Below are 17,643 nucleotides of genomic sequence, written 5' to 3'. Positions count from 1 at the left end.
CACACCACCAATACACAACATATTGCTGCATAACCGTTAATCCTCGCTCACGACGCCTATATAGCCATTGGTAGTGTGGTACTCCACGGCAGTGTACAGTACTCTGTGCATCGCCTCAGTATGCAAGTCCGGCTTCAATCTGAAGTGCAAGCATCCGCGAGCAGTGCATAATGCCGTCCGTCACATCGCTGCATAGCCGTTAATCCTCGCTCATGACTCTCAGAAATATAGCCTGAATACTTCACCATTTTCTTTCACGAGTGAAAGGAGCAAAGTAGTACAATATATCTTTTCTCTCTGTAATATTTGCAAGCACATCATCCATATTCCATACTATGCATACTTATACATACTAACTAACAGTAATAATCCATTCATAATAATCCATACTAATATTATAAAATATGCGAAAGTATGTCTGTCTGTCTGCTAGCTTTCCACGGCCCAAAATTTAATCTACTTCGATGAAATTTGGAACAGAACGGGAATGTAAGCTGACCAGCTCACATTCCGGGGACGGACATTGGCTACTTTTTATACCGGAAAATCAAAAGTTCTCACGGGATTCTTAAAGGCCCATCCGCTTAGCCGATTTATATGACAGAGGTAGCTTGCGTCCTGGACATTGACATAGGTAACTTTTATCCCGGAAAATCAAAGAGTTCCCACGGGATTTAAAAGAGATCAACGCGGCTGAAGTCGCGGGCATCATCTAGGTAATCCATACTAATATTATAAATGCGAAAGAATGTCTTACTCTCTCTCTGCTACGTTTTCATGGCCCATCTGTTTAACCGAGTTGGACGAAATTTGGTACAAATAGCTTACATCCCGAGGACGGACATAGACTACTTTTTGTCCCAGTTAGGTTTTTTCCAAATTTCGAACTCTACAGAACTCGACCTAATACGTATACTAACATGCACTTGACCATTTCTGAAACCAACAATATTATGATTAAACTGATGAACCGACATACAGTCAGTGAAGTTCTAACAGTGGATTTTCACATTTATAGCCATTCGATGAAGATAGTTTCTGATTGGAATCAGAATCATAACGTCTTTTATTTCATCGATAACTTCATTTTATATCCTTTTTCAAAATATTGTACATCAAGGGTTGCTAACGAATATTTTGCACAGTTTTATTACTCTTCTGTAAAGTAGACTTCTTTGACTTACACACTGTTAGAACTTCACTGACGTTGCACAACTGCTAATCACTACTAATTAATTTTTTTCTTTTTTCTTTTTTTTATCATAGGTACTTTCTGACTACCAGTAAAATCGGGTTGAAATATGAATGTAGGTACCTCACTCCAGTATTGATTGGGACCTCGCAATCTCATTTCCGGGCAAGGTTTATGTCTTGACGGCCGGCGGGGAACAACGGGTGTAAACTGGATGTTTATTGCCCGATATTTTACCCGGGAATATGGACACCGGGGGACCACGACACACTATCATATATTTTAAAGTGACCTTTATAGCGTGGTAAAAATTTAAAAATTACCCTGCTGTATAATACATCGTGTTCTTGGTTTTAAGCAATTGACGACCTACCTGGAGCAGTGGAGAACGCTGAGGTTTTATAAATGGATGGTTTGGGGTTCAATTCTCGACTCGGTTCTCGAATTTATATTTTTTAAATTGTCCCCGATTAGTTCTGGGTGGGAGGCTTCAGCCCACGCGGCCGGCAAAGCAAGTGATTTAGCGTTCCAGTACTATGCCGAGTGGAAAACCAATCAGGGGTACAGTATGGTTTAATCAAACTGCCATACCCCTTCCAAGTTAGCCCGCTTTCATCTTAGACTGCATTGTCACTTGTCATCAGGTGAAATAACAGTCAAGGGCTAACTTGTATCTGAATAGAAAAAAATATATAACTTGCTTTAACGCTGAAGGAAAATATTGTGAGGAAACTTGCATGCCTGAGAGTTCTCCTTAATGTTCTCAAAGGTGTGTGAAGTCTGCTAATCCGTACTTGGCCTTCTTGAATTGGTCGTAGTTTAGCATCTTAGGAAATGTGGATAAAGCAATTTATCCACATTTCCAGAAAAAATGAACCTTGTACAGAAATGAAAAAAAAACTTAATTGCTTTTAATTTTATTTTTATGCTTATTTTCATCTTATTTTTATCTTTTCTTGCACAGAAGCATACAAAATACGTCTTTTGCACTTTTTTATCTTAAAGACCAGTATGAGATCTGATCCATGGCACGAAATTTAAGACATAGGTATCGAAACCCAGCCTCGCTTTTTCGCAAGATTTGAGTCCGAAAGCGACTATGCCAACCAGAGTGTCGCCACTTAAAAGAGGACTTCCAGAATCACCCTGCAATAAACAGAAAAAAAAAATAGTAAAAATCTAATGTGCTTGCTTGAAAATTTGTAAACAAGCGTGTTATGTTCGGCCTTACTATTTTTAGGGTTTCGTGCCTCAAAAGGAAAAACGGAACCCACTTTGTTGTCTGTCTGTCTATCCATAACGTAAACACATATTAATTTTTTTTCTGTAATCTAACCACAAATTCACGGTTTTCGGATTAATTCCTTTACTTGTGCTATAAGACCTATCTACCTGCCAAATTTCATGATTCTGAGTCCACGGGAAGTACCCTATAGGTTTTCTTGACAGATACGACAGACGGACAGACAGACAAAAATGTGATCCTATAAAGGTTCCGTTTTCCCTTTTGAGGTACGGAACGCTTAAAAAGAAAATGGCGGACAGTAGATAAGGTCCATACTCAAATATTCAAACCCCTTTCACTTCAAAAATATACTTACACCGCATACACTTGGTAAATTTTCATGGCGCTTCGAGCAAAGGATTTTTCTTTGCAAATACTCTCTATTTTGTAGCGCATAAAATGCATACATTGGGTGCGACATCATGTTCACACATTCTAGAGGTGAGAGTATTATACGATCTACTTTCTTCAAACTGGTTGATAGTTTTCCAGTCTGCAAAGAATTGTAAATTTTTAGTACTCAGTTATTATCTAACAGATCTATCGAAATGTTTCTGATGTAAGTAGGTACCTATGTATTACGTTTTTATTATTTTCTGATAGCTCATTAGTATAGGTAGGTACCAACTACTGTTAAAAATAAAAATACTCGAATAAAGATTCAAAAAAGATTCATCATCGTCATCAACTCATCGCCAACTCACTACTAAGGACGGGTCTCCTCTCAGTATAAGACCGATATCTATTCAATACAATTCAATTCAAATTTCTATAATTGATAAGTACACATATCATAAGTGTCATATACCTTTGAGTTAGTACTCGAAATCTAGAAAACTCCTACTATTATAATGAATAATGGAAAGGAGTTACGACCCTCAGCAATTGAGAGAGAAGAGATAGATAGAAATGGTATCACCTCATCCGTTCCTCTAGAAACAAGAACTACGTTCCTAGGAGCAGCACTTGTAGGAAGCTTGGCTGGTTGAATTCTTTCAGAGAATCGCAAAGGTGCAGTTAACTTTAGCAATGCAATATCATTAAATGTCATTCCAGCAATTTCTTTATACTCTGGATGTACTATGACATCGACGTAAGAAAGAGTTGTGCTATTTTTGATGGTGTTGCCGCCAACGTAAACGTGTTGCGATCCTCTGGCTCTGAAACAAGATGAAGTTCAATAAACTAAAAACTGAATATCTAGAAGGAAGTTAATTAAAAGTTATTAATTACCAGGCTATCACTGTGATAGTAAATCAAATTCATTTATTTCAAAAAACATATTGTTCTGTGGTGCTTAGTTATATCTAACATGGCATTTAGGAATGTTTTAAATACTAGAGGATGTCCGCGGCTTTAACCGCGTGGATTTCAATTTTTTATTTAAATTCTCTTAGGAACTCTTCGATTTTCCGGGATAAAAAGCAGCCTATATCCTTCCGCGGGATGTATCCCCAATTCCGTGAAAATGTAGCAGACAGACTGACAGATAGACACACTTTCACATTTATAATATTAAAGTATGGATCACTTGCTTTAACGGTGAAGGAAAACATCGTGAGGAAACCTGCATGCCTGAGAGTTCTCCATAATATTCTCAAAGGTGTGTGAAGTCTGTCTGTCACTTGGCCAGCGTGGTAGACCCATGCTCTGCTGTGAGCCGGGGATGGGTTGATCATTGTGATGAATTTATTTTGCACCCACCGTGCATCGAAGACACAGTGGCCAGCGGTCGCGACCCAGGTGTTGGACAGAATGACAGCGCCGCAGTTCCAAAGACCAGCAAAGTACGGATAGTCCTCGATTTTAGCTGTTTCACCGTAGTACATACGCCTGGTTGGTACTGTCAAAGCCAAAGGTCTCAAAATGAAAGCTATAATAGTCTTTGATTTTTTAAAGTTTATCTATTATACTCGTAATTTCTGATCAACGGAATAGGTTACCCTATAGAAACCCCATAGGTTTTGATACCCTGGACTCGTCTTCATAGACACGACAGACAGACAGACAACGAAGTGGTCCTACAAGGGCTGCTTTTTGTCTCTGGATATCCTAGAACTTTACCCTAACTCCTAGAGGCACCCTAAATAGGCAAGAACTGGACAGGGCAGGGAAGCTCTCTAAATCCCACTCTAACCTAAACGTTCATTGCTTTTTAACCCCCGACCCAAAAAAGGGGTGTTATAAGTATGACGTGTTCATCTGTGTATCTGTCTGTGGCACCGTAACTCCTAAACTAATGAGCCGATTTTAATTTAGTTTTTTGGTTTGAAAGGTGGCTTGATCGAGAGTGCTCTTAGCTATAATCCAAGAAAATTGGATCAGCCGTTTGAAAGTTAGTAGCTCTTTACTAGTTACTGTAACCTTCACTTGTAGGGGGTGTTATAAATTTTTAATTTACACTTGTTATTAAACATGATTGTCGTCAAACGCAAGCTAATTTCGCAATAAAAAAAATACATGCAAAGCTTAACTGTAGCAGATGAAAAACTACATAAATATTACTCACGCGACTCATTTCGATCGTCCGCTAATACAAAAGCTATGAGCAATTTAACCAATAACAAAAACGCAATCATTTCCAACAACGAACGTAGACAATATCTTACAAAATATGTTCTACTGTATACTTGTTAAAGACGATACCACTATTTATACTAAATGTACTGAAGATATTGGTATAGTAAATTCCATAATCGATTGAATTTCAAAAATGCATTTTCACTGCCGCAAAAAATTTATTACCATATTACCATACTTAGTTAGTAACTAGCTGATGCCCGCAGCTTCGCCCGCGTGGATTGGTCAGATCCCCTGCAGCATCAGGATTGAGGAGTTGGACTCCAAATTTTTTATGAAACAATGTCGCAAAGTTCCTCTATCGATTAAAAAAGAAATGACGCAAATCGGTTCAGAAATCTCGGAGATTTCGATGTACATAGGTAGAAAAACACAACTCCCTTTTTGAAAGTCGGTTAAAAAAGTAGCCTATGTTACGCCCTGGTCAATCCTTTACTTGCCTGTGAAAGTCCCGTCCAAATCGGTTCAGCCGTTCCAAAGATTAGCCTTTTCAAACAGACAGACAGACAGACAGACAGACAAAAATTTTAAAAACGTGTGATTCAGTTATGGTATCGTTCAAATAACCATATGAGCTTAATATGAGGTAGTTATTTCGAAATTACAGACAGACACTCCAATTTTATTTATTAGTATAGATTTACTATAATATGACGAAGTTACGTTGAATTTGACAAGGTCACGCTTGACCTCGTCTTAGTAATTAATGTAGTTCATTTCGTCGTCATCGTTGTCAACCGATAGACATCCAGTACTATTGCTGCCATTAAAATACCGAACAACGCTCACATATTGTATCATTTTGGTCTTCCGAAAGAATAATAGGAAAAAACCCGGCCAAGTGCGAGTCAGACTCGCACACTGAGGGTTCCGTACTCGGGTATTTTTTCCAACATTTTGCACGATAAATCAAAAACTATTATACATCAAAATAAATAAAATTCTGTTTTCGAATGTACAGGGAAAGCCCTTTCATATGATACCCCACTTGGTATAGTTATGTTACTTTGAAAATTGAAACATATTTTAATTTTGTTTTAAATGATATAACCACAAAGTCGCGCTTTTCAGATTTATTCTTGTATCTGTACTATAAGACCTAGCTACCTGCCAAACATGATTCTAGGTCAACGGGAATTACCTTATAGGTTTCTTGACAGACACGACGGACGGACAGACAGACAGACAGACAACAAAGTGATCCTATAAGGATTCCGTTTTTCCTTTTGAGGTACGGAACCCTAAAAAAGGCAATCATTTTTAATGAATAAGTAATATTTACATTACTAGTTGAAGTCAATGAGATTTCAAGAAATAAATGTATTTCATACTTTTGTACTAAAAGAATAATAGCAGAGGAATTTATCCGATCATCAAAATATCCTCAGTTGAAGGTTAGACTGAAAAATAATATAGTTTGTATAGGTAGAGTAATTAATTTAAAAAATTCTTGGAACTCTCGAGGTTTAATATTTAGTTCAATGTAAATTTTTAAAGCAAACAATGTCATTGTAAATAACAGCAATAATTGAAAAGCAACATACCTAAGTAGATAATAATATGAATAGGTTTAGCAGTTTCCTTATAAATATTATTATAATTTACTAGCGTCTACAAAAATAACAGGTCAGGGTCTTCTCGTCCGAAATTGACAATTTCCAAAATTTCATGTACTTAAATAATAGCCTGTGAAGGTGAGACCTTCGTTATTTTATAAAAGCTGAAAGATTCTTATGTTTGTGATTTTTCACGTCATGATTTAAACTTTATAGTCGCTGATCGTTCCTTCCTGTGTTGGGCACAATGCGCATAGAAACTTTTAGTTTTTAGGGTTCCGTACCTCATTAGAAAAAAGGAACCCTTATATTTGTTATCTGTCTGTCTGTCTGTCAGTCTGTCTGTCCGTCCGTCCATCCGTTCATCGTGTCTGTCAAGAAACCTATAGGATACTTCCCGTTGACCTAGAAATCATGAAATTTGGTAGGTAGATAGGTTTTATAGCGCAAGTAAAGGAATAAATCTGAAAACCGTGAATTTTTGTTTACATAATTTAAAAAAAAAATATTTAAAAGTAAGTCTGACACATCTTTCTACGTTAATAACATGTTTAAAGCGAATATTCAGTTACGAGCTTTGATGTCGGTCATTGCAAATTTTTAACCCGTGAAACCTGTAAGCTCTGATAAAGCCATGAATCCGTATTAAATATAAATAATTGGACATCCGATCACAATGTTAATCACGGATATGTTTAGATTTTTGTGGTATCACGAAATTAAATCCAAAAGCTGAAAGAGGACGGAAAAATGCTCGAGGTTTATTTTTTCCAGAAGCCAGGACAGTCAGGTTGTTCCTTTGCGCAAAAAATGAGCCAGCCCTAGTCACGAGATAAAGCCATTAACCGCGGTGTGGCAAACTAGCCGATGCCCGCGACTTCGCCCGCGTGGATTTAGGTTTTTTGAAATCCCGTGGGAACTCTTTGATTTTCCGGGATAAAAAGTAGCCTATGTGCTAATCCAGGATATTATCTATCTCCATTCCAAATTTCAGCCAAATCCGTCCAGTAGTTTTTGCGTGAAGGAGTAACAAACATACACACACACACACACACATACAAACTTTCGCCTTTATAATATTAGTGTGATGTGATGTGATGTGATAGGCAAGCGCTTGACCACAATCACACCTGATGGAAAGTGATGGAGTGGCCTAAGATGGGAAGCCGTTTACCTAGTTAGTGCCTATTCACTCTTGTTTTAAAGATACCCCGATTGTAAATGGTTGGTTGTAGTGGTAGATGGTTTCAGCCATTTCTGCTGCGACTCCCGGTCTTAATGCTTAAAACTAAGTTATCTTATCTGTTTGGATAACTCCCGTGTTTCTAATCTATATTTTTGTACGAACATAACCTTATAATAATACCTAATCTACTCGACAATGTCTTCAAAGTATAATTGGTTTCATTATTTACAAGTGGGAAGCAAACGTCGGGATTCAAATTAATTAATTAATAATTAAATCACATTAATTTCTCGGCCAACTTTGACGACATTCGGTGTCGAGACAATTTGCGCTGTCAACTGAAATTATAATATTCCAATTGAACTTCTTAACCGCACAATAATTAGTCTGTGCTTCACAAACTTTTCAGTTAAGTATAATTTTCTTTATTGAATTGTTTTTTTTTACAGCGCTTGGCTGCAATCAGACCTGCTAGCAAGTGATGATGCAGCCTAAGATGGAGCGCGCTTGCCTAGAAGTTGCCTATTCACTCTTGAATTGAAGGTACCCGTATTAAAAGTGGAACGGGAAACTGATGCCGGAAGGGCGTTCCTTATCCTAGCGGTTCGGATTAGAAACGAGGAAGCAAATCGCAGGGAGCCATGGGAGCAGCGCAAGACCGTGGCGTGTGGAAGTCTCTACAAGAGACCTATATGTCCAGCAATGGACGTTGCCGGACCGCCCTGGCACAGTGGTATGCTATGTGGTAATTTTAGTGGGAGGACCCGATATTCGATTCCCGGCAGGAATTTGGGATTTATAATTTCTAAATCTCTTGTCTGGTCTGGTGGGAGGCTTCGGCCGTGGCTAGTTACCACCCTACCGACGACGCCAAGTGCTTTAGCGTTCCGATAGAAACCAAAGGGGTATGGGTTTAGTGAAAAATGCCACACCCCTTCCAGGTCAGCCCGCTTCCATCTTAGACTGCATCATCACTTACCAGCCGGGCGATTCAGAACAATCGATTCGGAAAGTTATCGTTCGATAAGACGTATTTTTCAATGAAGAGTACGTCTTATCGAACGGTAACTTATCGAATCGAGTGTTCTGAATCGCCCGGCAGGTGAGATTGAAGTCAAGGACTAACTTGTATATCTGAGTTTTAAAAAAAGGCGTGTAAAAGTCTCTACAAGAGACCTATGTCCAGTAGTGGACGCCTATCGGTTGATATAATGCCTGATCGCGTACTAGCTGTATTCTAATATACTTACATTGTTCGATACGCGTGCTATTTGTATTTTGATGGTAGGCTACTGTCAAAAACTTTGAAGTATAGTAGGTACAGGGTCAAGATTTTTAGCTAATTTTTAGTTTGGTTCTAAGTAGGATACTTTTTGAAACATCATATTTTGTAAATTCCAATATTTTCGGCGATAACTAAAAATCTACTTTTTAGCACAGTAAAATTAAAATCTTTTCCACAGTTAACATAACTTTCGAAACCACAGTAAAACAGGGTCTGTTAAATTAATAAATTCGCTAGCGAATAATTTGTGCGAGCGAAAATAAAGCGATTTCGTTATCCTGTTTGTAAATTCGCAAACATTCGACGCCGCACTTTGACGAGTTATGGACCAACTTTAAGAAACTGTTGTGTACCTATATAAAGAAATAATTATTTATTTCAGACAATTTGAACCCATTTGAAACGTACCTAAATCTAAATTCAAATGTACAATTGTTTAAAAACTATAAAATGAAAATAAAATAAGATTAATTTAAAAATTAAATTGAGTATAATTAGAAACAGTCCCCAAAAGGAGATTCGTACGGTGATCATTTACGGCTATTGTCACGATGTACGGCAAGCAAGTATGTACTTCAGTATGGGATTCTCAGGGCACTCAGAGCATTCCCTGAGATTCTCGACTACGCGGGACTAACCGCATCCGTGATTGCGAAATAATCGGGCACTCCGGCGTTAACTAACATGGCCGACGCACTGCAGTCAGGCAGTTTCATCAGTTACAATAACAATTTTATATAATAACTAGCTGATGCCCGCAACTTCGCCCGCGTGGATTGGTCAGATCCCCTGCAGCATCAGGATTGAGGAGTTGCTCTCCAAATTTTTTATGAAACAATGTCGCAAAGTTCCTCTATCGATTAAAAAAGAAATGACGCAAATCGATTCAGAAATCTCGGAGATTTCTGTGTACATAGGTAGAAAAACACAACTCCCTTTTTGAAAGTCGGTTAAAAAAATAGCCTATGTTACGCCCTGGTCAATCCTCTACTTGCCTGTGAAAGTCCCGTCAAAATCGGTTCAGCCGTTCCAAAGATTAGCCTTTTCAAACAGACAGACAGACAGACAGACAGACAGACAGACAAAAATTTTAAAAACGTGTGATTCAGTTATGGTATCGTTCAAATAACCATATGAGCTTAATATGAGGTAGTTATTTCGAAATTACAGACAGACACTCCAATTTTATTTATTGGTATAGATAACAATAAAGATGATAAAATATGATCAAATTTCTAATTTCGCTTTACAACACTCCGAGTCAGAACAGGAGCTTTTCACGTCAAAGCTTGTAACTGAATATTCACTTTTGAGCGCGTAAGAGAATCTATAATGGACCAGAACATCAGTAATGAGAATCACATTATAGCAATATCATATTTTGCTACCGTCGGAGTTAAAAGGAGTGTATTCGTAGCACGCTCCACACAAATAGTTTGGTTCATTTGAATATTAAACAATTAAACACAATAAAATTGTGTAGATACGTTCTAACAACTATTATCTGGGTAATTGGGTTCGCCATATTTCGGTTTTTTTTTTTAATGTTTAGAAAGAATACTCACAAGGTTTTTACGATTATGGTGTAAACTGTACCATCATTATAGTGCACCATCGTAGTGCCGTCGATATAAGGCACACAATAATAAAGTTAAAATTTAATGTAATTAATCACACAGACACATTGTTAAACTAATTGCCTACATTAACATTATTTAATACTAATTGATTAACTTTAAAACCAGTTTTTACGGAAAGCTTTTAAGCTGGTGAACACAAACACAGAAATTAGTTTCTTGACTAATTTCTGATGCCTACAAAATTTCATCGTCCCAGAGACAGACATAGATTACTTTTCATTCCGGAAAATCATAGTGTAAAACAACAATAGAGTAGAGATTTTAAGCTTGCGAAAGTTTACACGTTATAATATACATATACGTTTTGGTGGCAGGAAGGTCCTATGAAAAATTATGATTTGCGGTCAAGATTTCTCGTTACATCTATATTACATAAAAACTTCAAGCCCTTTGATTTAGGAGACAGTAAATCAAAACGCCTGGGGTCAGTGAGAGGGTTCTTATGGCTCGCCCTAAAGTGATTAATCTCCTAGTTCCGTATAGGCGAACAATATAATCTACTATGTGTTCACGTGAACAACCATTAGTTCTCACGTCGATTATGAAAAAAATGAAAAAATCAGTTATTGCTACAGTCTTAACTGCTGTGATTGGTAGGATTTATAGTATTTTTGCTTCAACAACTCATTTTAGCCAATAGCGTGAGAGTGTCGGATCAGGAATTTGTTAGTCCGCCTATTGAATAACCCCATGTTATGATCTAGTGGGAACACCGCCCATGGAAGGTGATTTAACGTAATGGGGCCTAGGCAGTTGGTGAAAGTGCACCATCATACATCATCATCATCATTATCAACCCATCGACAGCCGGCTACTGTGAATGGGTGAGAAGGGTTAAAGCCATAGTGTACCATGCTAGCCAAGTGTGGATTGGCAGACTTCACACACCTTTGACAACATTATGGAGAGCTCTCAGGCATGTAAGTTTCCTCACGATGTTTACTAATGCTAATGCTCAAAGCGCACATCACTCCGAAAAATGAGAGTTGTGTGCGTGGGATCAAATCACCGACTCTCCGTATAAGAGGCTGATGTTTCAACCATTGGACTAAACCGCTTCATTTTACAGAGATAATACCTCTGTATTTTAGATTATCCGAGCCCTAGACATCGCAAATTTACTGATAAAACAAAAGGTTAAATGAAGTGATAGAATAAATTTTCAAGATCCCTCCACAATAGATAGTCTACGGTGAGTCTACGCAATTAATTTATCGGAATGGAAATTTTAAATGTGATTTTATGAAAATGTAGGAACTCCGACGTTTTACGTTTAACGGGGTTTTTGTCCTATTCTATTTTTCAATAAATTATGCCCTCGACTTTGTCTGGTGTGCATTTAGGTTTTTTTAAAATCTCGTGCAACTCTTTTACTGTCCAGAATAAAAAGTATTCTATGTTTCTCTCTTTCTGGGGATGTGAGCTATTTAGCTAAGATAGCTTGCATCCCACGGAAGGATAGTTTTTATCCCGGAAAATCAAAGAGTTCCCATGGGACTTTTAAAAAAACTATATTCGCACAGATAAAGTCGTATGGTCTATTTGGTACATAAATAGCTGACATCGTGGAGATGGTCATAAGCTACTTTTTATTCCGGAACTTTTTATCCTGAACTTTTTATCCCGGAAATTCATAGGATTTCCACGAGATTTATAAAATTAAAGATTTATAAAAAAAATATTTACTTTGCCACTTGATTGTAGCTCAAACGACATCCATCTTTTCATCACAGCTCCTTTATATTCCGGCCTCATGAGGAACAAATATATAATAAATAATACAACGGCCAAAGTTTGTATGGGCATGTGTGTCTGTGTGTATGTTTGTTACTCGTTCACGCAAAAACCACATGGATTTGACTAAAATTTTGAATGGAGATAGCTTATACCCTGGATTAACAGCTAAGCTACTTTTTATCCCGTAAAAATCTATGGATTATCAAGTAGGTACTAAATAATATTACACTTGGATGGATAATATTATCTTTACCCAATTATTCAATTACTTTGGCACTTGATTGTAGCTCAAACGGCATCCATCTTTTCATCACAGCTCCTTTATATTCCGGCCTCACGCCGACGCATCGTAATAACTACATGAGGGACAAATACAAATGTAATTTCCCGCGGGAAATCCGTGATGCCTTCAGGACGTTCGTGTAATTACTATGCGGTACAAGTTCTTGTCGAGCGCTGGCTGCGCTGGCTGTGTGATGGAAGACGGTTACATGAATAATCTTGACCTGGAATTCTTACGAAGTTATTGCGGACGATAAATAATAATAATCTGACTTACTGACATTTATTAATAACTAGAGGATGCCCGCGACTTCGTCCGCGTGGATTTAGATTTTTATAGATCCCGTGGGAACTGTTTGATTTTCCGGGATAAAAAGTTGCCTATTTCAATTGCCGGGACGTAAGCTACTTCAGTACCAAATTTCATACAAATCAGTTGAGTGGATGGGTCTTTAGGAAACCCGCGGGAACTCTTTGATTTTCCGGGATAAAAAGTAGCCTATGTCCATCCCCGGGATATAAGCTAACCCTGTACCAAATTTCGTCAGAATCGGTTACACTGTTTGGCCGTGAAAAGGTAGCAGACAGACAGACAGATAGACAGACAGACAGACACACTTTCGCATTTATAATATTATAGTATGGATAAGTTAATTATATTATTATTTATTTCTCTACGTTCGTACTTTGCGTTTTCCTTTTTTTGATCATCCATAAAAGGAAATGCTGTCTGACTGATCTATCAACACAGCTCAATATACTGGACGAATCGGGCTGAAATTTGGCAGATAGCTATTAGGACGTAGGCATGGCTAGGCCCCAAATAACCCCTCCTTCAGGGGAAACTGAGGGGTTATGTGGGGCTTGCACCCACTAAAACCTGTGTTTGTCCCTCAACGGATTGGCGGTTGCGCGGGTATCACTAAGTGGTATTTATTCATCGCGCTAAGGTTTGCAACGCCTTTCCGGCGTCCGTGTTTCCTATCATATAACTTGAATACCTTCAGGCATCCTTCAAGGCAAGCGCTTTTCAACGAACAGCATCGCTGATTTTACTCTACTATAGAACTCTTACCAGTTCCTAGCTGGATGGTTTAATTAAATATTTAATTAGTAAATAATAATTGCTTAGTTTACCTCCTTTCTTACAAAAACATCGAAGTACATTTTCGTCTAAAATTCTTCGAAATGTAACGTCAACAATTCTAAAGTTTGCCCTTCTGATTACTTTACACCGAGGCGTAAATTTTTGATGACGAGTCAATCCCTCGAGTCTTGTAACACTAACTTGTAAAATGAACACCGAATTTTATGGCCCATGCATAGATATACAACACCCAAGATACCATAACTCCAAAAAAATGAACCAAAAAGTTCAATGACTGTAGTATATGGAATTTAGTAAAAGCGGAGCTACGGTGCCACAGACAGATACACGAACACACAGATACACACGTCAAACTTATAACACCCCTCTTTTTGAGTCGAGAGTTAAAAAGCGAACTGGACTCACTTGGTCATATGAACCGAGATATAAATGTAACTACGATCGCGAAACCCTTCACGGCATTTATCTCTTACGAGAGAAAGAGTTATACGAAAGAAAGAGAGACGTTTAGTAAATGTTAGACTGCTGCGCTATGTAATCTGAATTATACTTTATTGCACCGTAACAAGAGTCGCTATTTATTTAAATGTCTTTTTGGAGTAGAAATTCTGTGTACCTATTAAGTACTCTGGGGTAAAAGACAATTAAGAGTAGGTATAAGATTGCAGTTATTGAAATCGTTAATATTGTAATTGGCTTATATGGTAGGTATGGTACTCTTGTTGCAACTGTGCATTTTAGTCAATATTGAGAGAGTGCCAAACTGCTGGTAAAGGTGATTGTAATCACACTTTAGCTGGCAAACTTACTGGCCAGTGCTTGTGCAGTGTGTACTTGCGATCGTTACACAATTGTAACGATCGCAAACACTGAAAAATAACTCTACCTATCTAGGAATTTACTATCAGTGTTCAGAGGCTAAACTGTTAGCTCAATAAAACTTTATCTTCTATCCATAGTATTTACGGAACGAAAGGGGGAAGCTTTATAGATGAGTGAGTGAAATTATGTTTTTATGACACAATCTAGGAGACGGGTTTTTATGGAATACTATGATGTGCCAAATTGCTAAGTAATGTTAACGTATAAAAAGCCATCGTCTTCGAATTGGCCTGAGTTTGTATACAAGGCATGATCTAGGCTACGCCGTGAATTGGCTGGTTTTCTTTTTTTCCAGTTTCTTGGATAAAATCCCTACACATAGTACCAAATACAAATACGAAAGTGTGTTTGTTTGTTAGTTTATTGGTTTATATCTGTGTGATTTTTTGCATTTAACCTGGAGAATGGCATACGTTAACTTATATTTTTGTCCCGGAAAATCAAAGAGGTCCCACGGTGTCGGTGCGTCCATATAATGGACCGATTTCCAGTTTGTAATATGGGCTCCATATAAACTGAAAATCGGTCTCGATAGATCTCAGATAAATCGTAAGTACGCAACATAGAAAAAAAACCGGTCAATTGCGATTCGGACTCACACGTAAAGGGTTCCGTAGCATCACACATAAAATAGCACTTTTTAATTTATCTGTGACTAGCTGATGCCCGCAGCTTCGCCCGCGTGGATTGGTCAGATCCCCTGCAGCATCAGGATTGAGGAGTTGAACTCCAAATTTTTTTATGAAACAATGTCGCAAAGTTCCTCTATCGATTAAAAAAGAAATGACGCAAATCGGTTCAGAAATCTCGGAGATTTCGGTGTACATAGGTAGAAAAACACAACCCCCTTTTTGAAAGTCGGTTAAAAAAGTAGCCTATGTTACTCCCTGGTCAATTCTCTACTTGTCTGTGAAAATCCCGTCAAAATCGGTTCAGCCGTTCCCAAGATTAGCCTTTTCAAACAGACAGACAGACAGACAGACAGACAAAAATTTTAAAAACGTGTGATTCAGTGTTGGTATCGTTCAAATAACCATATGAGCTTAATATGAGGTAGTTATTTCGAAATTACAGACAGACACTCCAATTTTATTTATTAGTATAGATTTAACCACTTTGAATTTTTCCCTTTATTTGTGCTCTAAGACATTGCTAACTGTCAATAGATTGGCGGTAAATACCCTATAGGTTTTGATTCCTTTGTCGGGACTTGACAGACAAACAACGAAGTGAAACTAGAGGTACGGAACCCTAAAAAGTAAATACTATGTATTATACTAACCTGAAAAACGAATTCAGTTTCGCGTTCCAAACCGTGCCCACTCGTGAACAAGCAGCTTTTATACATTTCCCGCGGAGTTCCGAGTTTGGGAAACAACTTTTAATGGCACCGCAGGGCACACGGTTTCGTGCTTTTTGGACATACTCCAGTTACTGACAAGTACTTGTTACCTATGAATATTATTACATCATTACGTTTATATATACTTAGTAGATGATGCCCGCGACTTCGTCCTCGCGGATTTAGGTTTTTTTAAATCCTGAGGGAGCACTTTCATTTTTGGTTTAAAAAGTAATCACTATTCATCCCCGGCATGCGGAACATTTAAAAAGAAATTCAAGGTAAGGTAAGTACTCGTAGGTACCTAGTGAACATGAAAAGAGTTTTTTTTTTGGTTTACTCACTGGAGTGATACCTCGTTACATAGGTATTTTAGTCATATTATGAGGTGTATTGGAAGGTTTTTAGGAGAAAATGTATCGTTTAAGAAATAATGACTGCCAAAGTTTACAGGAACAGCATGGCTACAGAACCCTTACTTGTACGAGTATGCGTGTTCTTACAAGCACTTGACCAGATTTTAGGGCTCCGTATCCGATGGGTGCCAACGGAACCCCCATCAGGTTCTAAGCCTCCGCTGTCCGTCGCGTCCGTCAGTTTGTCTGTCAGCTGGCTGTATCTTGTGAACCGATTACAATTTACGGTTCACCTCTTTAGGTAGAAAGTTGAAATTTTCGCAGAATATGTATTTCTATTGGCGCTATGACAAAAAAAATTCATTATGGCCGCCATGAAAATTAAAAATACGGTGTTACAGAATCCTTTGTGCATGTCCGACTCGCGCCTGACCAATTTTCATAATATTGCTTTAACAAAATACCGAGCTTGTCTCCTCTTTGTTAACAAAACCACCCTTTTATTTTGACCATTTCCTTCCGCAACCTAATCCCTGTATCTTAACGTATCTTTCCGTTATCCCACTACATTTTTCTGACAGCCGGGATATAAAGACATGATGTATTGGCCAGCGAGTGGGGTTCCAAGCAGTATATCCTCCGCCTATTCTCCGCTGCGCGATTAATCATTTTCGGGCGAGCCGCAACCCGCCTGTTGACCTCTGGCCTTTTGTTTTGTCAATAAATTATATGTAATACTGATGTACCAAGCAACTCAATTCCTTTGACTTCTGTTTTAGGAAGAATTGGAATGAATTGTCGCTAACAAGGGATATTTTTGATGGAATTTTGACTTTTATTGATAACTAGTTCATGCCCGCGGCTTCACCCGCGTGGATTTAGTTTTTCAAAACCCCGTGAAACTCTTTGACTCTCTGGGATAAAAAGTATCTATGTCACTCTCAAGGTCTTTAACACTATAATGTACCCATTCAAAAATCACACTGGTCTGTTGCTCCGTTGCAGTGTGATAGAAGGACAAACCAACAAACAAACACAATTTCGCATTTATAATCTTAGTAGTGATGCGTATGACATCAACAGCAAAATTCAGCCGTATCTATCGCATCGAAGTAATGCTATGATGATGATTTCGATAGACTACTGTTTGAGCTCTAAGTACCTACGTTGATTAATTTTAGTAAGTTTCTTCTATAAATCATAACTAGCTGA

General features: G+C 38.0%; 1 protein-coding gene across 1 annotated transcript; it reads right to left on the bottom strand.

Moving 5' to 3' along the window:
• Positions 1-2,159: 2,159 nt before the first annotated feature.
• LOC123868682 (chymotrypsin-1-like) lies at positions 2,160-5,082 on the bottom strand. The gene is made up of 5 exons (XM_045911232.1): positions 4,987-5,082; positions 4,182-4,320; positions 3,397-3,637; positions 2,794-2,970; positions 2,160-2,338 (listed from the first exon to the last, which is right to left on the bottom strand). The coding sequence occupies exons 1-5, from the start codon at positions 5,054-5,056 to the stop codon at positions 2,192-2,194; spliced, it is 774 nt and encodes a 257-aa protein (XP_045767188.1). The 5' UTR covers positions 5,057-5,082; the 3' UTR covers positions 2,160-2,191.
• Positions 5,083-17,643: the final 12,561 nt, after the last annotated feature.

Source organism: Maniola jurtina, chromosome 10, assembly GCF_905333055.1.
Source record: "Maniola jurtina chromosome 10, ilManJurt1.1, whole genome shotgun sequence".
NCBI classification, from domain to species: Eukaryota; Metazoa; Arthropoda; class Insecta; order Lepidoptera; family Nymphalidae; genus Maniola; species Maniola jurtina.
Note: the sequence above shows the minus strand (reverse complement) of the source record. Positions and strands in the feature narration are given on the sequence as shown.

Bases quoted from the DNA above. Each gene is read 5' to 3' on its own strand.
- LOC123868682 (XM_045911232.1), bottom strand. From the start codon at position 5,056: ATGATTGCGTTTTTGTTATTGGTTAAATTGCTCATAGCTTTTGTATTA. The intron at 4,321-4,986 runs GTGAGTAATATT...TGGCTTTGACAG, and splicing joins GGACGATCGAAATGAGTCGC to TACCAACCAGGCGTATGTAC. The intron at 2,971-3,396 runs GTGATACCATTT...AATTCTTTGCAG, and splicing joins TTTCTAGAGGAACGGATGAG to ACTGGAAAACTATCAACCAG.